Source organism: Mauremys reevesii, linkage group 6, assembly GCF_016161935.1.
Source record: "Mauremys reevesii isolate NIE-2019 linkage group 6, ASM1616193v1, whole genome shotgun sequence".
NCBI lineage: Eukaryota > Metazoa > Chordata > Testudines > Geoemydidae > Mauremys > Mauremys reevesii.
In genome coordinates this window covers 30,223,910-30,247,730 of record NC_052628.1, presented here as the reverse complement: position 1 = coordinate 30,247,730, position 23,821 = coordinate 30,223,910, and the positions used below count along the sequence as shown (strand labels likewise).

The following is a 23,821-nucleotide window of genomic DNA, read 5'->3' as shown; positions in this document are numbered from 1 at the left end:
TCTAGTTAGGTTCTTACAGTGCCCCTCTTACAAGGATGTACAATACCCCTGACTGTATTCTTCAATCAGGAAGAGGCAGTTCTAATGGCTCACTCATATTAATGGATGAAGGATGCCCAGGTTCTTTAACAGGGACTTGAATTTATAGCCTCTCCTTAATCCCATTAACCATGAAGATTGCTGTTGACTTCAGTGTGTTACCAATAATGAAATTAAATACAAGTTTAGCCCTGCTAAAATCCATCCAGATTTACTGATTTAAAGATGCATAGAATTCTACATGATGGTCTCATTTGAAATGGGCCTTTGCTTCACAAGCTCTTTTAAAATTTACTGCGACAACAAGACACGACTAACACATAAAACAACACTTATATTTGTTCATCAAAGGCCCAATCCTAAAACGGCTGAGGGGGCTCAGCACCTTGAATGGGGTGTTCAACACATTGCAGGATCAGACCCCCCCAAGCCTACATGTTGTTTGAAAATACTAAGATTACTAGAGAACTTTTAGTCATGCACATTTACCTCCTTGACAAAATTTCATGACAAATACTTTTTCTTGCTTGACAAATTTTCTTGAGCCAAGAAAAAAAAACCCATGAAAATAAATTTAATGCTTAACTAATTAGGTCATTTTAATATTTATTTATTATTTTTTTTTAGCAGAGAACCTCTTCATATGTATTGAATTTCTTCGCTTCCCCTACTTTGTACTCAGCAACAACTATTGAAAAGGCTAATTATTTCAGTGGTAAAAATTGTTTACAAATGTAGTGCCCTTGACCTAAGCAGAAAGTCTTCCTTTTGAAATTGTCTTATCTTTTTAACAATGAAAGAAAGTATAATCTTAGCATTGTTCATCAGATTCACTTTTAGTACCAACAGCTATAACATTAAAATCATACAGCATCAGTAAACAGTTTTTCAAAGGTTTCAAAAAAAATACAAGTGTAAAAAAAGTATGGAGTCATTGATGGTGTTCCCATAAAATATTTGGAAGCATATTGTTACACAAACCATTAACAGTTACCGAACCAGAGTCTCAGATCATGTAAACAGGTGTAAATATGTTGAAGAAAATGAAGCTACACTGATTTACATCAGCTAAGGAGATGGCCCACAGTGCTCAATCCCTGGAATGCTACAGTCTTGGCTGAATTTAGGAGAGGTTTAAAAAAATATTTTCCCTGTCTTGCTGTAAAAGTATTGATACCAAAAATTGGATCCTGTGGTGAACATTTTATTATTGTGGTGAAATATTATGAGTTTAATTTTAGTTCCACTGCAACCCCCTATTTCTGGGGTCTACAACTTGGGGTCACATCATGTAGACAGAGGTTAGTGGTTCCCTGTCCCCAAACCCCACATAGAACTCTCCATAGGGTAGCAGATGTGTCTGATTGCACAGCTCCATTTGAGCTACACTGCTAGGGGGCTGGAAATGCCAGATCTCCATAGGCAGCACAAGGCCTTTGTACAAATGGCCTTGGACTTTTCAGATCCCGAGATCCACATAGATCTCGAGGGATCTGCAGGGCTTGAGGGAAGGCAACTTCCACCTCCTAGATGGAATCATCAGGGAGAAATCCCACAAAGAAACCTCACAGAGAGTTTTCTACCTATTAGATGCCTCCTTCGGGCTTTACGATGGGAGGGTACATGCTGACTGTGCCAACATTCTCCTTAAAAGAAGTAACTGAGGACACTTTTCTATTCATAGATATGATAGCACTCAAAAATATTTTCCTGTCCAAAAAAAAAAGACGAAGTTATTGGGTTTCAAAATGAGTTTCAATTTAATTCTACCACTACTCATAATGTGGAGGTTTTCCCTTGTTCTGCCTTCCGAGGCCCTGACCCTACAAGGCTGAGTAATTTCAGTGGGAGTTGTGGGCTCTCAGGAGGTGATTAGTGCTTTGCAGGCTTGGGTTCCTGATCACGACCATGCAGCCTTCAGAACTAATTTGCTTCCTCGGGGATAATTAACAGCACTTCTTACCGAATTAGGTGCATTGCAGAGATAAGAAAAATAATGATAGTAAGAGAAACGGCACGCTGTCAGGGCTTGATTCTGCCATGTGGTCAGTGCTCTCAAGTCCCACTGAAATCAATAGGAAGTCACAGCACCTCTCAGGACCTTGCAGGATCAGGCCCTTTCTCCTTTCAAAGTTACTGTTAATGCTTAGTTTGTATGCACGAGGCTTTAAAAAATTTTCTATCCACCTAAACAAGTAGAAGTTCAATCACAGTAACAATAATGGAGCAATGGGGGGGAGGGAAGACCTGCAAAGACAAAATCAAAGGGATTAAGATTAACAATTCAAGACCACACACTGTCTTTAAGGGCCACATGCTCCTTTCCTCTGCCACAGCCCAAAGATGGGAATGAGCAAATGGAACAACTCTACAGTTCCTTTGGAGTCACTCAGCACTAGCACAGTCTCTCAAGTCTTGCAGGTGGCTGCAGGGGGCAGAGGGCAACAGTGGGAGGGTGAGTGGAGGGCTGAGAGGAGATTCCATAGGAATCCCAGTCTCCATCCCAGTGAGGAGTGCACCACGCGGCTCAGAGAGACCCCTTTAGGTGACATGAGAAAAAGAATGATTCTGCCAGTGGGTTGGAGAGGAGGACAGAATCAATGAAGTTGCTGGGACCCAAAACTTGAGGGCTGTAAAGAGCTGGCTCCAGGGACGAGTTTGATCCCCTTCCTCCTGAAAGCTGCCCTGCAGCACCACACTGTACATTATATCATATGAGTGTGTGTTTGCATGTAGGACCATGACTGTTTACACATATTGTGCTCTGCATACTGCTCACCCAACTGTATGTCCTCCCCTAGGCTTTGTCCCCATCTCTCTGTTCCTAAGCTTGGTGCTACTCTGCACCCTACCAGTACTCTGTGTTCCCCACACACTGTGTCCCCTATGCTCTGTACCCCACCAGTGTTGTGTGCCCCACAATGTCCTTACTCTGTTCTTATGCTCTGTGAGACTCTGTACCCCACCAATATTGTGTGTTCTCCCACACTGTATCTGTGTGCATCTTCCACACTATAACTCTGTCCCTCTCGGTGTTGACCTGTGCTTTGTGCAACTTCCCGTGTTCCATGTTGTATCTCTCAAGTGTTTTGACCTCCCTCCTCTCATAGTATTTTGGATCCCCTGGTGTCCCCATCATGCTTTGTGTTTCCATTCAACCTCCTGGTTACCCTCCCATGTTCTATGTCATCCCCAAGTATTTGACCACACCCCCAACAACATTTTTAACCCCTGGTAAGTGCACCCACAGTGTTCTCTGTCCCCATGTGCCCCTAGCACTGTTCCCCCTCCAGATCATATGTACCTCCCAGTGTCCTCTGTCATGTTGTGTCCCTACTCTCTTAGGGGCCGGTCTCGTCAACAGAGGGTGCCTACTGAGAGAGGTGTAAGTAGGTGAAGTTTACATCCTCCCACGTGCTCTGGGCTTGAGGGAAGGAGACATTTCTCTCCACTTCCAGTGAATGCATACTGCAATTGAGAAGCTGGACTTTTTCCTTTGGCTTCCCCACTGGCTAAGTCTGGCAGCACCTCTGCCTTCAATTGGTAAAACAAGTCTTACCATTGGCTCATCAGTTGTTAAGCAGCCCCCCGGGGGAGAAGAGCGTGCCAGACTTAGCCAGTGTGGGAGGCAATGGAAAGAGTCCAGCTCTCTCAGCAGTCAGTATGGCCTCCCTACTGGGGATATGAGACCAAAGAGAGGAGCGGACACACACTGGGACAGAGGACATTGGGACGTACATATGTGGGGACTGGGGGAAACAGTGCTGTGACTAGAACTACCATCCCTTTACCTCCTTTCCTTTTACTTGGTCACAGGCTTAAAGCTGTAGTTGGGGGTTTGGGAGATTTTGGGAAAGGGGTGAGGAAAAGACACTTTTGTTCCACCCTACCTGAAAGATGGAGAAATGTTCCCTCTTCCCCCCAAAAGTTGTAGCATCTATGGCTACTCCTTATGTGGCTGGCACAGGAGGTCCAGTATGCACACTGAAATTGGTTCATTGCCTAGTTACACTTAGTCTCCCCAGAGCAGGATTTAGGCTGTGAATCTGCTGTAACTGGGGGGAGGGAGAAGTATGTCACTTAGGGTGGCTCCGACCCCCTCTTGGCCCCACCTATTTGTTGCACATCCCATATTTGAGGAGGCCCCCTGAAATGGTGGGCCATCATTCCACTTAACCACTACAGGACTCCTCTGTGGACTTGTTCCTGCTGCATAGCCCACTCCTTACTTCCCCTCAGTTTTTCTAGGTACAGCATTTCATCACATGTTCTATGTTTCATCACACACTTCAGCTCAGCCTCCTCCCAGTTCAGCCATACATGTATATATAGCAGGAGGAACTAAGGAAGGATGGTCAGTCCAGATTTCCAGCCTCAATTCTGAGTTACTTTCGCATTTGTGCAGTCCGACCCTTCACACTACCTAACTGCTCCATGTAGATGGATCAATTCCAGGAATCATCCTTGCTGCAAGATGTTAAACTGTGCTGCAATGCCACAGGTTATTAGTGTCAAGTATCAGAGGGGTAGCCGTGTTAGTCTGGATCTGTAAAAGCAGCAAAGAGTCCTGTGGCACCTTATAGACTAACAGACGTATTGGAGCATGAGCTTTCATGGGTGAATACCCACTTCGTTGGATGCATGCGACGAAGTGAATATTCACCCATGAAAGCTCATGCTCCAATACGATTGTTAGTCTATAAGGTGCCACAGAACTCTTTGCAGGTTATTAGTGGTGTCTCCAGAGATGGCCTGGTTCCAAAGAGGCCCTTTAGAGAACTCTACTTTTATTCTAGAGAACTTTAGTTTTATCCTTTTGAGTGAGGATTATTTTGTGATACAGGGAAACAGGAGAGATGAGGCAAGAAGCAAAGTAATTTGGAATAACAAAAGACTTTCAACAGTAAATCTCTAACCCCTAATATCTCTGTACATTATGCAATTATCTAGATGACTTATGCTCTGTTTAAAAAAACAAGCACACACTGGGGTCTTCCTAATAACCATCATGTTAATAACAGTACAGGCCACTTCTGGAGGGCTCAAGGTGTGATCTTCTATGGTAATTTTTTGTGTCTATCTTCTCCCTTTTCAAGGCTGCAAGGGAGTAAGTGGAGATGTACAGAGAGGGGATTTGAAATGCTGTCAAAAGAGAAGGGCATGATCCTGCAAGATGACTTCAGTGAGAGCTGAGGGTAATTAGCACTTCCTAGGAGGTGCTTAGCACCTTTTAGGATTGGTCCCTGGCCCCTAAGTGTGCTGCCAACATGCTCACACTGTGGTAACCATTTTATTTTTAACACTTGTAATTCCTAAATCATAAAGATTTAACGGATTTGCTTTGTTTCCTTAGGGATGAATTAACAGTATTTCACCAAAGGGAACTCAAGAGTAATTCTGACATGTTTGTAACATGAAAGGTATTGCTATTTCTTCCTAACTGAACAATCAACTGAAATACATGTAGGTCTTGATTCAGCCAGGTACTTAAGCACATGTCTAACTTTAATCACAAGAGCAATGCCACTGAAAACACTTAAGTACCTTGCTGAACTGAGGTGATAGGTCATTGTAAAAAGTGGTTTACAAATGGCTTCACTACAAATTCACTTCTCAGCCCCTGGAACTCTGGTCAGCTCACTTGGCTTGCATCTTTTAAATAACGTAACTGAACTGTTTACTGGATGGTATCGTCTCTTTTGAGAGAATGAAGAAGACTAGTCACAGACCATCAATGTAGTTATATTTCTCTTAGCAATAACTGAATACTGCAAAAATGTTTTCTTCTTTTAACTTTTTTTACACTAAATTCTAGCTGCATTTGCATACAGTAAAATGAATCTATGATATTGTAAGTAACCACCCTCTTTAATTTGACATGTTCCAGAAACCATTTTTACGGCATATTAAAATATGTGAATATTCTTATTGCAAAGTGTCCTGTATAATGCAGGTTCTCCGCTATAAAATCTTCTCTCTTGCTTATATTTCAGTCATTCTAAATTTAAAATACCGGTATACAGTACTAAAATGGTCCAATTGAAGAGTTTAATATAAAAATATCAGCACAAAACTCCTTTTTAAATTGTTTATTGTGAGCAACCCAAATGTCTCTTTAATTGCTATTTGTTGTAGTATATTAATGGACTTTGTACCCCTATAATTGCTAACTCATACCATTTCAGGTATTTCAATGAGATAAGAAATACTAAGTAAGAAAAAAGGAAGTATTCAAAGGGTTAATTTGTTTAGTAGTAGTCGCAGTAGTAGTAGTAGTAGTAATAATAATAATAAATTAGTTTTTCGCATCTTCTTCAGTTCAAAATCCAGCTTTGAGACTGAGGAAGGCTTCCAAATCACATCAATTAAATAGGAGTGGTCCTTTTACCCAGTAGCAGTTTGATTACCGATGACTCGAAGAATCTCTTTGTGAATGCCTGTTTCTTGTGTATTTATACTTGTATCACCCACTTGGCCATCTTCATAACTAAAAAAGTACAGACAAAAAATAAAACTGTCATCCACTCTTTATTCACTAGGCAATGACATTGATTGTAGACTTTACAATGCTCCTTATTTAAACACTAAGCCAGGGGTAGGCAGCCTATGGCACGCATGCCGAAGGTGGCACGCAAGCTGATTTTCAGTGGCACTCACACTGCCCGGGTCCTGGCCACCACTCCGGGGGGCTCTGCATTTTAATTTAATTTTAAATGAAGCTTCTTAAACATTTTAAAAACCTTATTTACTTTACATACAACAACAGTTTAGTTACATATTATAAACTTATAGAAAGAGACCTTCTAAAAACGTTAAAATGTATTACTGGCACGCGAAACCTTAAATTAGAGTGAATGAATGAAGCCTCGGCACACCACTGCTGAAAGGTTGCCGACCTCTGCACTAAGCCATGAATATTATGTGGCGAGTGTAAACTCCAGAAGTGTGAAGCTGTTTGACGGCAGGATATGCCCTTTCACAGAAGAGGCCAACCAGCCAAACTGAAGTCCAGCAGGACCTGCTGGGGCTGCACTACTGCCTACCCCGGCTCACTGAAAGCCATTGGCAGCTCACCAGCTGCGGGAGCTCATATGCCAAGGGCTTCCTTTCATTACCATCACTGTCTCTTGGGAACCTCCTGGAGCGGAGTGCTATGACAGCATGTGTAAGTTACTGCACTCTTCATCTGCAGTAACTGATCCTTTGTCTAAACTGGGGATTTGTTCTGATATCAGTCACTTTTGGTCAGCCACTTAGGGTATGTCTAAACTGAAATAAAAGACCTGCAGCATGGCTGTGGCTGGCCCGGGTCAGCTGACGCTCATGGGGCTCGGGCTGGGGGGGCTAAAAACTGCTATGTAGACATTTGGGCTCAGGCTGAACCCCTGGGCCCTGGGACCTTCCCCACCTTGTGGGGTCCCAGAGTTTGGACTACAGGTCAAGCCCAAATGTCTACATGGCAATTATATAGCCCCGCAGACTAAGCCCTGCAAGCCCAAGTCAGCTGACCTGGGCCAGACGTGAGTGTTTACCTACTGTGTTGACATACCCTTAGGGATCTGTACCTGTGCAAGTTTCAACTGCAGATATAGTAAACCAGTGCAGTTTACTCCTGCTTTGAACAGGGATAACAGGAACTGGTGTAAACCACAGTTTACCTTGTCTATACTAGGTATTTACATTGGTACACAAATACCAGTGAGTGGCCACCAATCAGGGCAAATCCCCAGTGAAGACAAGACCTCATTTACTGCAAATTTGAAATCAAGGACGCTCTGGATGGGTACAGGGGTCCATCTGGGTGGCCTTCTTTGCAGGATGTGGGCCTCTGTTGATATATAGTGGTCTGTTAATGAATCAAATGTGATCAAAGGACAAAGACAGTTACCTTTCCCATAACTGGAGTTCTTCGAGATGTGTTGCTCACGTCTATTCCACAATAGGTGTGTGTGCTTGCCATGTGCACCGGTGCCGGAAGTTTTTCCCTTAGCAGTACCTGTAGGGGAGCGCCCCTAGCGACTCCTAGAGTGGTGACTCCATGGCGTGGTATAATGGGCGCTGTGTGCTCCCCCCGACCCTCAGTTCCTTCTTGCCAGACAACTCCCACAGAGGGGAAGGAGGGCGGGATGTGGAACAGACAGGAGCAACACATCTCGAAGAACACCACTTACGGAAAAGGTTACGGTAAAGGTAAAGAAAACTCTTTTCTTCTTCGAGTGATTGCTCATGTGTATTCCACAATAGGTGATTCCAAGCTATATCTGTTGGAAGTGGGTAGGAGTTCACAAATTCCTGGGACGGAGCACAGCCCTGCCGAACCTGGCATCTTCCATGGTCTGGGAGACGATCTCATAGTGTGAGGTGAACATGTGAACTGAAGACCATGTGGCAGCCCTGCAGATGTCCTGAATGGGGACATGGGCTAAAAAGGCAGCAGACGAGGCCTACGCCCTAGTCAAGTGTGCCATTACAATTGATAGTGGAGGGATTCCCGCCAGGTCATAACAGGTACGGATACACGAGGTGATCCAGTTGGAGAGCCGCTGAGTGGAGATCGGCTGAACCCTCATGCGTTCGGCCAAGAAGATGAACAGCTGCAAAGACTTCCTGAATGGCTTAGTCCATTCCAGCATGTGGAGGCGGAGCCTGGGGCAGAGGACCAGCAGGAAAATGTCCTGACCCATGTAGTAGGAGGAGACCACCTTTGGGAGGAATGAAGGATGTGGGCAGAGCTGGACCTTATCGTAATGGAACACCGTGTACGGGGGCTCGGAGGCCAGGGCCCTGAGTTCTGAGACCCATCTAGCTGACATGATCACCATCAGGAAGGCTACCTTCCAAGAGAGGTGCAACCAGGAGCATGTAGCTAGTGGCTCAAAGTGGGGACTCATCAACCAAGCCAGCACCAAGTTCAGGTCCCACTGCAAGACCGAGGGCCTAATGTACAGGAAGAGATGATCCAATCCCTTAAGGAATCGGCCAGTCATAGCATGGGAGAATACCGTGTGCCTCTGCCCGGGCGGGTGGAAGGCCAATATGGTTACCAAGAGCACCTTGATGGACGAGGGCACCAGGCCTTGGGCCCTAAGGTGAAGGAGATGATAGTCTAAAGTGAGCTGGATCGTGGCAGCCATGGGGGAAATGCCCCGCTCAGCCTCCCATCAGGAGAACCGAGACCACTTTGCCAAGTAGGCTCGATGCGTGGAAGGTCGCCTGCTTTCCAAGAGGATGCGCTGAACCCCTTCCGAGCATGTCCTTTCCTCCCGGCCTAGCCATTGAGCAGCCACGCCGTGAGGTGGAGTGCTGCTAGGTTGGGGCGGAGGAGGTGGCCCAGGTCCTGGGAGATCAGGTCTGGGTGGGACGGCAATGACCACGGTGGGTGACTGCCAGGCTCGTGAGGATCCCGTACCAATGTTGCCTGGGCCACGCCAGAGTGATCAGAAGGACCCGGGCCCTGTCCATTTTTATCTTTTCCAGGATCTTGCTGATCAGCAGAAACGGGAGGGTGGGGGAGGAGAGGTATAGAGAAACTGGCCTGACCAGGATAGGAGGAAGGCATCAGAGATTGCGCCCAGTCCCAGTCCCCGGAGCAGAACCGGGGACAGTGCCGGTTTTGCTGAGTCACAAACAGGTCCACCTGGGAAGTTCCCCACTCTTGGAAAAGTCTGTGCACCACCTCTGGGTGAAGAGACCACTCATGCTGAGAAGAGAAGTCCCTGCTCAAGCGATCCACCCACAAGTTACAGGCACTTGATAGGTGGTAGGCCTGTAGGCAAATGTCATGGGCTATACAGAAGTCCCACAGCTTGAGGGCTTCCAGGCAGAGGGCAGAGGATCGGGCCCCGCCTTGCCTGTTGATGTAAAACATTGAGGTTGTGTTGTGCGTGAGAACCCTAGTCACCCTGCCCTTCGGGTGCAAGCGGAAGGCCACGCATGCCAGCCAGACCACCTTGAGCTCCTTGATGGTTATGTGGAGGGCCAGGTCCTGTGCCGACCACAGACCTTGGATCTGAATGTCTCCCACATGGGCTCCCCACCCCAGGTCCGACACATCGGACACCAGTTCCATCGACAGGGGCCTGCCTCTGAACGGGACCCCACGGAGCATGTTCTCTGGGGAGGACCACCATTGTAGGGAGGCGATCACTGGCTCAGGCACAGTAAGGACCTTGTCCATCCTGTCTCTGGCCTGGGAGAACACTGAGGCCAATCAGAGCTGGAAGGGCCTCATCCCGAGTCTGGCGTGGCCAACCACACATGTGCATGCCGACATGTGACCCAAGAGCTGGAGACACGCTCTGGCTGTTGTCACTGGAAACCTTGTGACTGTGTTGATGAGCCCTTTCAGGGTCTCGAACCTGTCTGGTGGGAGGGATGCCCTGGCCGATGTGGCATCCAGGGCTGCCCCGATAAACTCTGCTGTACAGGGACTTGGAGTCGTTCACCAACAGGCCCAGAGTGGTGCATGTGGACAGAAGGAGTGCCACATGGTCCCACACCTGCAACTGGGAGCTGCCCTTGACCAGCCAGTCATCCAGATAAGGGAAGATCTGGACCCCCCGGTGCCGGAGGTAGGACGCCACCACAGACAAACTTGGTGAATACCCTGGGGGCAGTGGACAGGCCAAACGGGAGGACCGTAAATTGGTAGTTTTCCTGTCCAGCGGAGGAAGCGCCTATACCCCTTGAATATATGGATGTGGAAGTACACGTCCTGCAGATTGAGGGCGGTGTACCAGTCCCCGGGATCCAGGGATGGAATAATGGAGGCTGGGGAGACCATGCAGAACTTGAGCTTCACCATGTACTGGTTCAGGCCTCGCAGGTCCAGGATGGGCCTGACCCCCCCTTTTGCCCTTCGGGATAAGGAAATAGCGGGAGTAGTACCCCTTGCGTTTTAACTCCGCTGGCACCACGTCCACTGCTCCTAGGCCAAGGAGCCGCCCCACCTCCTGCTCGAGCAGAGCCTCGTGAGAGGGGTCCCCCAAGAGGGATGGGGACGGAGGGTGGTTGGGCGGGCTAGAAGTAAACTGGAGGGTGTAGCCCCGGGAGATGGTGCTGAGGACCCATCGGTCCGAGGTCAGACACGACCACTCCAGGAGAAAAGCACACAACCGGTTGGAGAAGGGAAGCTTTATTGTGGGTGGATCCCTGATGTGAACTGGTAGATTGACCCCGGGTGTCCCGTCAAAACTGTCGTTTCCCTGCTTGTTTGCCCTTGAAGGACCCAGGCTGGGGGACAGACTGGGACTGCCTCTGTGGGCGTTTCTTATAGTCCCGCGACTTTTTATAAGGGGGCTCGTATTTAGAGTACATGGCCTGGGTGGGAGCCTGCTGCAGCTTAAACTTAGGTCTAGCCGGAGCCGGAACATAATGGCCAAGAGTCTCAAGCATAGTGCGGGAGTCTTTCAGGCCATGCAGTTTTATGTCCGTCTGTTCTGCAAACAGAGCCTTGCTGTCAAACAGGAGGTCCTGCAAGGAGTTCTGCGCCTCACTGGACAGCCCAGACAGCAGGAGCCATGACACACTTCTCATGGATACCGTAGAGGCAATGGGCCATGCAGCCGGGTCTGCCGCATCCGATGCTGCCTGCAGGGTTGCCCTGGCAGCTGCTGTACCCTCCTCCACCAGCACTTTGAACTCCTTCCTGTCACGCTCCTGGAGGGAGTCCTCGAATTTGGGCAGAAAGCCCCACAGATTGAACTCATACCAGCCCAGGAGAGCCTGATGGTTCGTCACTTGTAACTGAAAGCTTGAGGACGAATACATTTTTCTCCCAAATGAATCCAGCCTCCTTGAGTCTTTAGTTTTCGGAGTATGGACTGCTTGGCCCTGCCGCTCCCTGTGGTTGACCAACTTGACCACTACGGAGTTAGGGGAAGGGTGGGTGTATAGGTATACATGTCTTTTGGTGGGCACTGCTCCCTGTGCCATTGCACTCTTTGAGATGGGGGGAAAGGAGACCAGGGTTTGCCACAAAGCATTTGAAATTTTTGCCACCCCTTCGTAGAGTGGCAGAGTCACCCTGCCCGGTACCGAGATGGACAGGACGTTAAAGAGGGAGTCTGAGGGCTCCTTCACCTCCTCTGACTGAAGGTTGAGGTTTCATGCCACCCTTTCCAATAGTTCCTGGTGGGCTTTAGAGTCCTCCTGCGGGATGGAGGAAGGAGGGGCCGAAGTCGCCTCATCAGGGGAGGTTGAGGAGATGGGCGTGGTACTTTGCGTGTCCATCGGCACTGGAAGATCCACCACTTGGTCGCTCTCTGGGCACGGTGCCAAAGATGCACGTCCCACGACTCCTTCCTCGTAGGCTGGGAGAGGGAGGCCAATAGCCATTCTGAGGCTCCGGCCACCGAGCAAGCCCACACCGGGGGCTATGTCGGGGGCCACGGTGCCCACTGGTACCACTGTGCCGGCCATGGGGTCCGGTGCCACTGCACCTCCTGTGGCACTGGTGGAGCAGGCTGTTTGGCCAGGCTGGCCTGTTCCATTCATCGATGACTACGAAGGGAGGCTGGGCTAACGTATGACCTGCTGCTGTCACTGGACCAGGAAGAGCAGTGGCACAGGGAGCAGTGCCAACCACAAGACTGTGATCCTGACATGGAGGAACAGTACCGCTGGTAGCAGCTGTTCTGCAATCAGCTCTGGTGGATGGATCCATGACAGCGAGGCGATGGCGATCGACACCCAGGGCTGTGGGAGTGGTGACATGGTGGGATCCTGGAGCGAGACGACGAACGGGAATGGCGTCGACGTTCATGTTGTGACTGGCTACGATAGCCCCTCGGAGATGAGGACTTTGGCATTGTCTGCTTCGGTCCTGTTGGTGTCCGCTCCTCGAGGCTGAGCAGTGCCTGTAGTCTCTGTCAGTTGGAACCCAGCCAGACAACCTGGTGGGGGTTGACAGTGACCTGTCTGGACTACACACGGGACAGTTGCTGAGCGGCGAACGGCGTCGGGAACATTCCCTCGACCGCAACCAGTACCGAGTCGGAGGTGACTGCGTAGATCCCAGCGGTGGCTTGCATCTGGACTGCAGAGCCAACACTGGTGGTGCTCCTAGTACCAACATGGACATAACATCCTGGGCCGCTTGCAGGGCCTCCAGGTTGGAGGGCATCCTGGAAGCTTGCTCTGAATGGGCTGGGCTACTGCGCTTGACCTGAGTCGGTGGCCTAGTGGCCGATGGGGACTGAGGACTGCCCAACATGGGTCTAGCCTCTCCTCCAGTTTTGCTCCGGTGCTGTGGTGGAGAAGGCCTCTTCTTAGCATTCTTGGCATGCCCTGTGGACGGGGAGCAGTGCTGACTGGTAGATGGCGCCGGGGGGAGGTCGCCGCACACCGATACCATGGTACCCAGTGCCGACTTGGAGCGGTATGCTGGAGTCGGGGTCAACGTTGACTCCATCAGGATGGCTGGAGCCAAATGTCTCTTTCTCTCTTGGTCCGAGGCTTGAATGACTTGCAAATCTTGCAGCGATCACTGAGATGGGTTTCACCCAAACAGCGTAAACAGTCCTCGTGCAGATCACTCACTGGCATTGGTCACCTACAAGTGTCACACGACTTAAAACTCAGGGCATGGGGCATGCCCTGGCCCTGGTACACTAAACTAAACTAAACTACTTAACTACAGGTACTACTACACTGAACGAACAAGAGTTCTGGAGGAGAGCTGCAGCCAAGCTGGAGCAGAGCAGTTTCGAAGTACCTTCACTGGCAGCAAGAAGGAACTGAGGATGGGGGGAGCGCGCAGCGCCCCTTATATTGCGCCATGGAGGTGCCACTGTAGGGGTCACTAGGGGTGCTCCCCTACGGGTACTGCTAGGGGAAAAACTTCCGGCACCGGTTCACGTGGTGAGCATGCAAACCTATTGTGGAACAGACATGAGCAACACATCTCGAAGAAGAAGATCTGTTTTACAACTAGAGTACAACTTAAAGATATATCACATCTTTTTATCCCTAATTTTGACTTCCTTGGCTTTTCAGATGTACACTCTAGGAGGGTTATTTTTTGGTCTCAAATCAATTCAGTGATACACTTACTATACTGTGACATAGTCATATAGAGTGGGAACAGCCTATAGCCCTTCACCCATTGTTCTTTTTTTTCTTATTATAACAAAAGGTAGAAGTAAAATAATCTATTGTCATTGATCTAGCATACACTTCCTTAAAAAATAAATTATTGAAAAATTATTAGGAAGATTTTATTTTTGGCCTCTTAAAGTTGTTGCAAAAAAACTGAAGAAAACATGGAAAAAATTTTTAGGAAATATACAAGTAGAGTTTTAAAGCTAAAAGCAAGTAATGTACTTACACAAAGAAGAATCTCGTACACACATGATCAGTGTTGGGAACTACCCATATCTCCCCATGTTTGTGCAGATCAGGTGAGGTTATCACTATAAGGAGAGAACAAACACTGAACAGTGAAAACATCTCTGGAAAACATCATTTAAAAATATCTGTGCTTCTACACATTGTACATAGCATTGTGGGAATGTCTGTTGCATGGTCTAGAACCCTGAAGTTGGCTGACCCTAGGAGTTAGGACATCAGCTTAATTCTTGCTAACAATGGACAAACCAGTGGTATAGGGTACCGTGAGCCAATTAATCAAACTTTGGCACAAAGAAAAATTATGTTTGATAATAAATGGGTGAAAAGTAAAATATGAAAGAAAAAGCTGGGAAATGAGTCATTGATTATTTAGGATTATGCTTCTTCAAATGCTGCTAGAACTCTGCTTCCTCGCCCCCCACCCATTGTCAGGAACCAGGGCCTGCAGCAGAGCCAATCTCAGGGCAACTTAATGAACGCAGCTGATCTGTAGTAGGTTACCTGACTGGCTTGGATACACCACCTGATTGACTGGAATGGTAACAGGTCAGTTCTTAAGCCCAGCAACAGCAATTCAGTGGCTGCTAAAAGCATTTGCCCATGACTGTGATAGCTCCTGCCTTGGACATAGCCCTACTCCTGCCTGGCTTCGCTCCAGGTAACCTGGTCCTGACCATCAGCTCTGACTTCTGGCTTCGTCTCTGACCTTTGCTCTGGCCTCTGACTTCTGCTGTAACCACTGGAATTGGCTTCTGCTCTAACCACTAGGCACAACCACCCATGTCCCAATCACTGACAGACTTATAGAGGGAATTATGAATCAGGAGAATTAGGTACCACTTCTCTAGGAAACAGCTACATATTAGATCACTGATTTTTTTTTAACCATGAAGATAATGATCAGAAATAAAGTTGTCTGGGTAGAGGCCATTTTTGAATACAAACCATTTTGTTCCGAAGACCTTCTATAAACGCACTTGAACACTATTGTACATAAATGAATGTATACATAGTTTTACAATCTGTTGTGTGAGGTTTAAATCTTATCTCCTCTTTTTTTCATTTTAAGTCAACACAAATGTTTGCCTCTTGCAATTCATAAACACTAGACTTTTTTTCTTTTATGACTGACTGTTTCACGAGTTGTTATATCTTACTAACTCCCTCTCTCTCTTCTTCCCTTCCTCAAGATGGATTTTAGCTGATCAAAAATATATTTTGGCAAATTGTACTTTAAAATATGTCAGAGAAACAAGACCTATGATAACTGAAATAGTTCTGCACATTCATTTCTATCATTTGAATAACATTTACACTTGGAAAAGTACATCTGGGATATTTAGATTTTTGTTTTTAAATTATTGGAAATGTAAAGACAAATTCTAGTTTCATATCAGATCTGTTCCCAGGAATTTTAGAATGACATTAGAATCTAATTGGTAACAGTAACGGATTACATTTAAAAAAAATGTCCTTTAAAGGCTTCATATATGTGTAGAATTTGCACATGCAATTTTAGAGGCTGAGATAAAGTCCCTTTAAAAATTGTCTTAAATTGTATCATCTTGAAAATTATTCTCCTTTCAAACAGTGCCAAAATATTTTTATAGCTGAGATGAAATCCTTACCTTCCTTTACCTGCTGTCAAAACAGATACATATTTGCTAGTCACTTTAAAAAATGGCCAAGTCTTTTGAAAATGTCTATAGTCATATAGATTGGACATAACTATATGGATTTTTAAGCACAAGCAGAGAACAGAAATCAATTCATGTGTAGTGGTTACTAGAAGAAAAGATTATTTGCCCAAGCTGTCAAAACTGTCAAAACTGGGCTGGGAATTCAGATTAGGGAGATGTTCTTTCTGGATGCTCAAACCATTAATATAGGACTTGCTAAGGGTCTTTACCAACCCTAGCTATGTGGTTAGAATTTGGGAGACTGAAAGGATGGTGACCAGTCACTTTCTACACATGATAAGTCCACCTTATTAATGGCCTAGGTATGCTTTGGGAATGGGTAGTGTGGGGAGAATGGGGGATGGGACTGCATTGAGATTTCAGACCCAGAAATGATGTAGGCATCTGCACACCTGCCAATGTTGTCTTATTAAAAAAAACCTAACTTCAACTAAAGCTTGTATTAATTTGCAATTTACAAATTCAAACAGGTACAGCACTGAGAAAGAAATTGAGTTTTAAGGGATTTTCAGCTTACCTTCACATAAGGCTATGCATTTTAAATTACGGCTTTGCAAAAATTGGGATTGCTGTCCTTTTTTCTGTGACTGAGGGATAAAATGTGGAAAAAATAATTAAAATAGTAAAAGGAAACATGGGTAAAAATGTAACAAGAGTATTGTTTTAAATAGTTTATTTACTGACATAGTCTCGCTGGACACATTTGCATTATTGGGTTAAAAATGCAATAGTGGCGATTTAAACGACTTTATCCAATAGCAAAGGATCCACTTCATTAGCAATTTAAGGGCTGGATAATATTGGTGGAAAATCACATCATCAATGAGAAACAAGCTAATAAAAGTAGTAAAATGATAGTCAAATCCGGTTGCCCTGGGGTTTTCACAAGAAACCTACATGAGGAGACCAGAATCCTCCAATCTGGCTGGGTGCAGGGCACAGAGAACCACTGCAGCCATCACTCCAGTTCATGAGCTGTATGAGTATCTATATCTGCCATAACACCTCTCTCCCCATTGGTATCAATGGGATGGAATCCTCTTTCATCACATAACAGCTAGGTACAGCACAATAGTACAAGGGCTCTGTAGCACATTGGCTATAGTAGCATGTATTGCTCTACATGGGAGTTTAGCTAGTGCAGGGGTTCTCAAACTTCACTGCATCATGACCCTCTTCCGACAACAAAAATTACTTCACAACCCCAGGATGGGGGACAGAATCCTGAGCCCACCGAGCCCCACTGCTCCGAGTGCTGGTGGTGCGGGGGAAAAGTCCGAGCCTCACCGCTCTGGGCAGAGGGGGCAAAGCTAAAGCTCAAGGGCTTCAGCCCCAGGCAGAGGGTCTGCAACCTGAGCCCCGCCGCCCATGACTGAAGCCCTCTGGCTTTGGCTTTGGCCCTGGGCAGTGGGGCTCGGGCTTCAGCCGTGGGCCTCAGCAAGACTAAGCCAGCCCTAGCGACCCCATTCAAAGGGGGTCCCGACCCGCTTTTGGGTCCCGACCTACAGTTTGAGAACGGCTGGGCTAGTGGATAAATGTAGTCATGGTCTCTTTGGCCAAACCCTGCTACTTAACGCCTTTGGTCTCTGAGCTGCTATGGAGTATGGTGACATGACTTACAGAGGTTACAGAATTCCTCTGAATGGCTTCCCCACAGCATGTCCCTCCTGTAGTGAGGAACCATGCCAGTATGCATATACTTGTTAAGGGAAATGGGTGTAGAATTTCCTCCTAAGGATTTAACCATCTGTAAGCCCAATGCCCATCTATAAATAATTGCTATGAGTTTACCTTTGATTAAGCAGAAATTTACCAGCTTAGCGTTTAGAAACTATCACAAAGAAAATCTGCAGCGTGCTATGAGTGGAACTCTAGAGGGTTACAAACTAATTTTATAGCATTACCCATTCTAGATCCATACTGCACACTAATTTAGTAAAAGCAGCAAAGAGTCCTGTGGCACCTTATAGACTAACAGACGTTTTGGAGCATAAGCTTTCACGGGTGAATACCCACTTCGTCGGATGACATGCATCTGACGAAGTGGGTATTCACCCGTGAAAGCTCATGCTCCAGAACGTCTGTTAGTCTATAAGGTGCCACAGGACTCTTTGCTGCTTTTACAGATCCAGACTAACACGGCTACTCCTCTGATACTAATTTAGTAAAGACTCCAGAGTTCACAGGCAGAGGTTTGCCAAGAGTGATACTGAATTAAAGATTCAATCGGCATTTCTTCCCTATTTTCTTTTCAAATAGTTCTGCCTATGAAAGGAAATCCACATTTGCTGCAGTATAATCTGTAAATTGTTACCACCAGCGGTTGGGTTATATTTGATCATTACAATGTCTTTGGATACTGCTGATTGTGTACAATAAAAGAGAATTTTTGACTTTCCAAAGAAGAAATATTAATTCCTTCCCAGCTACAAAACCCACTGTGCCTTCCAGATACCGTCTGATACACTACTGTACCTGTAATGCATTACTGCCTTTACTGCTTGAAGCAGGTTCATCCTTAGCTGACACCTTCTGCTGCTTCTTATTCATCCCTAAAGACATTAAAATTACTTCAGGTTTACTGGTGTGTAAAGCATTGTAAGTATAAGATATACATGGAGAGTGAAAGCAGATATTAGAGTGGGGTCAGATTCCTCTGCAAAGCATCCTAAATTTCTTGTTCTCTCTCGCATCACATGCTACCACCAGTCTGACTCAGTCCCAAGAGCCACACATTTGCACGACAGTTCCAATGCCTTTAAAATAGCCAAAGTACCTTTAAGCAGGTGCAACAGCAGTTACACATGAGCTTAAATTTCACTGAATTCAGTTTAAGTATGTGCTTAAGCATTTTGCTGAAAAGGGATGGACTTCAGTTTAAAGTTAATCGAGCTTTGCTGCTTGTGGTGTGCTACTGGAAAAAGAATTAGAATGAGTCCATAAAATATTTTAATTTAATATTTCATCTTCAATATTTTACTTACTTTTTATTATATTAAATGCTATTTTATTTTGAAGTGAGTGATCTACATAACATTTGCCACATGGAAATCATGCCACTCTCCTAACTCCATGACGTTTAACACCTTTATTCTTATTTATATTACAATAGCATCAAGGACCTTAGTCATGGACAGGGGCGGCTCTACAAATTTGGCCGCCCCAAGCAATCATGCCCGGGAGGCGCCCCCGAGCCGCGGGAGCAGCGGACCTGCCGCGGGCATGACTGCGGAGGGTCCGCTGGTCGCGCGGCTCAGCTGGACCTCCCGCAGCTGCGGACGGTTCGCTGGTCCGGCGGCTCCGGTTGAGCTGCCGCAGTCATGCCTGCAGGAGGTCCAGCCGAGCCGCGGGACCAGCGAACCGTCCGCAGTCATGCCTGCGGCAGGTCCGGTCGTCCCGGGGCTCCGGTGGACCTCCCGCAGGCATGACTGCGGCAGGTCCGCCGGCCCAGCCTGCCGCCCCCCTGGGAAAGGGCCGCCCCAGGCGGGTGCTTGCCCCGCTGGGCTCTAGAGCCGCCCCTGGTCATGGACCAGGATCCGATTGTGCCAGGCGCTGTATAAACACAGAACAAAAAGATGGTCCTTTATGCTACTATATCCTGTCCTTTATTCCTACATGGCTCAATCCAGCAGTGCACCTTAGCATGTATCTAACTTTAAGCATATGAGTAGTCCTATTGACTTAAATGGGAGTACGCTTCAGATTGAAGTTAAGCACACACTTAAATGCTTTTTCTGGATTAGGTCCTATATGCCTATGCACACACATTGAAATACACAGTGTATGCATATTGCATATAAATATATTTGCATGCTGTAGCCAAGATCTTTAAAAACAGAAGTGTAAAAGCAGGCTCTTAAGTCCCCATTTAGGCTCCTTTCCAAAGTAATGGATGCCAGTTGCCAATGACTTCAGTGGGAGGTCCTGGCTGCTCAGTACCCTTGAAAATCAGGGCATGTATTTAAGATCATAAATGGGAATTTAGGAGCTTATTTTTTGCATATGGGAGCTCCTGTTTTTGCAAATGCTGGCCTAAGATAGAAACAGACAAAATTACTACAATGATTAAAACAACGAAGCAGGTAAAAAAAATCAGCAACTTAAAATATCCCTTTAAATGTCCCCCTCTTTAGAGTGATTTATAAATATCACCTGAGTAACCAAATGATATGCTTGACAATGGACTAAGGTAGATCCCAATTCCAAACATTGCACCATGGAGCTGAAAAACAATGTAAAAAAGGCTTAATATTAATTTGATAATTTTACAAAGGAAAACAACATGGTACATGATCTAAACTGATTTGGATAATTATTTGTCCTCCCACCAATACAGTTTCTGATATTAAATTATGTACAAAATAAGTCCTAAGAAAACTTGCAGCAAATATTACACAAACTCTTCTGTATCAAACTAAAATAGTCCTGCATGCCCTAAAGACCATGCAAAATCTATTTTTACGGCACAGACCATTCCAATTGCCTGCAGATAAAGGAGTTTGCCTCAGTTTATAGCTGTAAAATAGTGCTTCCTGTTTTTAGATCTACTGGTGGTAAAGGAAATTTTTCTCCATATTCTGAAGTTATAGTTGTATTTGTGTTGAGATTTAACACTGCAATCCATGAACAAATCAATGTTATAGATGTATTTGTGCTGAGATTTAACACTGCAATCCATGAACAAATCAATGTTATTAGCAAACACGATGATAAACAATAAAAAAATGTTAGGTTAAATCTGAAATATAACCCTTGATCCCGAAAACAATTATGCGTCTGCACGACTTTATTCATAATACATGTTTGCAGTATCAGGGCCACAGTTGGTATAATTTTTAAATTAGGTAAATAAATAAATGATCACTGTTTAAATTTGTTTCAGAAGTCAGTGATGCTTTTGCCTAATTCATGTTTTTAAACAGGGTTTCAAGAGCATCTGGTAGAAATATAGAGACAGAGTCTGTAAATGTGAATAACTTTAGTGACTTCAGAGGAACTGCTCAGTTCCTTATTAGGGTGCACCCAAGAGCTTAAGTAGGGAGTTGTGTCATTTTCCCCAACTTTCTCTCTTCTCTCTTTTCCACTGATGTCTCTTTTCCCTCCCTCTCTATTGTACTGTCTCTCTCTTCTTTGCACTCTTTATCTGTATTCACTGAATCCTTTTGTTTTATTTCCCCATCTCTGAACTGTCCCCTGTTAATTTTCTCTTTCCTCTTAGCTTGCTCCATTCAGTCACCCCACTCTCATTCTCCTCCATGACTTGGTCCTTATGATGCTCTTTTTAGCAGTAGCGAACACCTCCTAGATGGAAGAGGATGTCCTGCATCTGGTACTTCCTCTGCCACTGAAGGTGCTGCTGTGCACAGCCTCAGTGTGGATCCCTAACCTTGCTGAAGTCAATGGGAGTTTAGCTATTGACTTCACTGGAGCCAGGATTTCACCATCAATGCTTCAGAAGGACCAGTGGAACAACTGATTAGTGTGAAAGAAGGGAGGATATAATTGCACCATATAGTTTTTGATCACCAAGATAGCCATCTCAACTGCCTCTCCCCAAAGGTGCCCTATGTTTAATATGTAACCTTGTATCTACAATAATACCTTGTACTATTTACCTGCAGCCTTGTATTGGAAGCAACAACTAAGCCATTCCTCAGGATGGAGTGCCAGTTTTCAATGTGTGAACCACTTAAAAAAAAAGTGGAAAGAAGGAAAATAAGTAGTGTTTCAAGGCACCCAGAATGAAAGTAACCATTTTCTCTAAAACAATGTATTTGCAATTGAAAACCTCTAACTTTTAGAATATCTGTGTTTTTCTTTACACATATTTTCAGATGATAAGAGCACAATAAGAACTGCTAGCATTATTTTTACTAATTCCTTTTTCATACTTACTGAAATGCAAAGGTACTTCCATAGAGATTTTTAGCAGCTCTGAAATTGGATTCTTTGGCTGGTGGACTGCTGAGAAGGAGGAACTGATGGGGAGTGTGCATAAACTTCAGTTGCTGTAAAATATAACAGCATACAAGTGAAAAGATGCTAATGAACATGGATTTCTTGTATTTACAGTATTAAGTTTTTCTAAGATATTGTGCTGGTTTATGCAATATACTGTTGCCCCTCGAGTCAGACATGAAATAATTTGAAGGCAGCCTCATTATAAAATACCTCCCAGTTTATGAAGTATATGAAAGTGCATGACATACACGACAATCTAAGATGAACCATGCTGACACCACTGAAATAACTGAATTGAGCAATTTATTCCTGGCCTCTTTATTTTTGAGAGTTGAACGGGTGTGCCCCTGCTTGTCCTTTTCATTAGCCACAGAGACAACCAGCGAGCATGGAGGTGGGTGGGTATAAAGGTACTTGAACCCTTTGGTTGAGATGAAGTACTTCTTTTTAGCCCTTTGGAGGTGGGAGGGATGGATAGAGGGTCTTAGCAATTTTTAGGACCCCATCGTGTACTGGTAGTGCGACATGTGCTGGGATAGAGGCTAAGAGGACATTGAACAAGGTATTCACCTGCTCGGCCATCTCCTCCACCTCTAGGCTCAAGTTCTCGGCCACCCGTTGAAGCAGGGCCTGGGGTTCCTTAAAATCGTCTGGGGAGCTGGCCCTCAAGGGTCCCGTGATCACTTCATCAGGGGAGGAGTATGATGACTGAACCACTGGGGGAGGCTCAGGAGCATCATCCCTTGGGGGTGTGGGATTTTGGGGTGGGCACTGTCTTCTCTACTCCGACCTCCGAGCGGGTCTCATGCATTGATCCGGTACCACCAGCTGTTGCTCCTAGGTGGTGGTAGATGAGCGGTGCGAGGGAGGCATCATCCTGACCGGCAGTCCCCATGTGTTCCAATAAGGCCACTGCACTGGCCACTGGCTGTGCCACCAAGGCGTCGATGTAGCCTCGGATGCCCAATTGCATTGGTGGAGTCTGGGCGAGGGGCTGAACTGCCCTTCTGTGCTGGAGGAATTCCCTTCCGGAGGCCACAGTGGGGACATCAATGCCTGAGTCTGCCTGTTGACCGTCGCCGCCGGAACGAGAGGATTGGTGCCAGTCCTGTGGGACTGGACACGTGATGGGGAGCACTCCCACAGGGCAGGCGACCAAGATCTGCACCGAGAGGACGACCGGTGGGTGGACGAATGGTGCTGGTAGTTTGGAGACCGGTGCCTCCCTCTAGGTGATCCGCATCAAGACAGTGAGGACCACGATCACGGTGCTGGTGACCAAGAGCACCTGGTAGAAAGCCCCAGAGGATCTGGGCTGCGACTCCGGCGATCTGCGGCGTGGAGGTGGAGAGTGCTGTCTCATCTCGGGAGATCAGTGGCGCTCCACTGTCCCCTAAGGGCTAGCTTGCCCTTGTGGGGAACTTGGGAAGGCGTTGGTGCCATCATGGGTTTGGGTCCTATACTGTTCCCGGGAGTCGATGGTGGACATTTTAAGGGGCTAAGGGCTCCAGGGAGGCATGGACGTGTGGCTCTGGAGTGGCCAGGTGGCCGGAACCCTTCCCCATGGCCCTTCTTTCCTGGTGCTGGGGAGCCATGCTTCCTTGCTTTCTTCTTGGGCACTGGTGATGGGGAGCAGTGCCAGGCAGACCCTGGTGCCAGGGGCGCACTGTGCACCGAGGCCAAGGTACTCGGCAAGTTTTGGCAGGATGGCTCGGAAGCCGGACGAAGGGCAGACTCCATGAGGGGCGGGGGGCTAGCTTGGTGGTTTGAGC

At 46.4% G+C, this 23,821-nt stretch overlaps 1 protein-coding gene across 3 annotated transcripts in view; it reads right to left on the bottom strand.

Annotated features, from left to right (window-relative positions):
* Positions 1-4,731: 4,731 nt before the first annotated feature.
* PARP8 (poly(ADP-ribose) polymerase family member 8) overlaps positions 4,732-23,821 on the bottom strand; it is a 161,352-nt gene continuing 142,262 nt past the window's right edge. For all 3 annotated transcript variants that reach the window (XM_039544888.1, XM_039544889.1, XM_039544890.1), the window contains 7 exons: positions 21,984-22,096; positions 21,704-21,776; positions 20,241-20,310; positions 18,564-18,640; positions 16,606-16,675; positions 14,366-14,450; positions 4,732-6,526 (listed from right to left, as the gene is read on the bottom strand). In XM_039544888.1, coding sequence (XP_039400822.1) covers positions 6,424-6,526; positions 14,366-14,450; positions 16,606-16,675; positions 18,564-18,640; positions 20,241-20,310; positions 21,704-21,776; positions 21,984-22,096 — 591 coding nt within the window. In that variant the 3' untranslated portion in view covers positions 4,732-6,423. The remainder of the gene's footprint in view (positions 6,527-14,365; positions 14,451-16,605; positions 16,676-18,563; positions 18,641-20,240; positions 20,311-21,703; positions 21,777-21,983; positions 22,097-23,821) is intronic.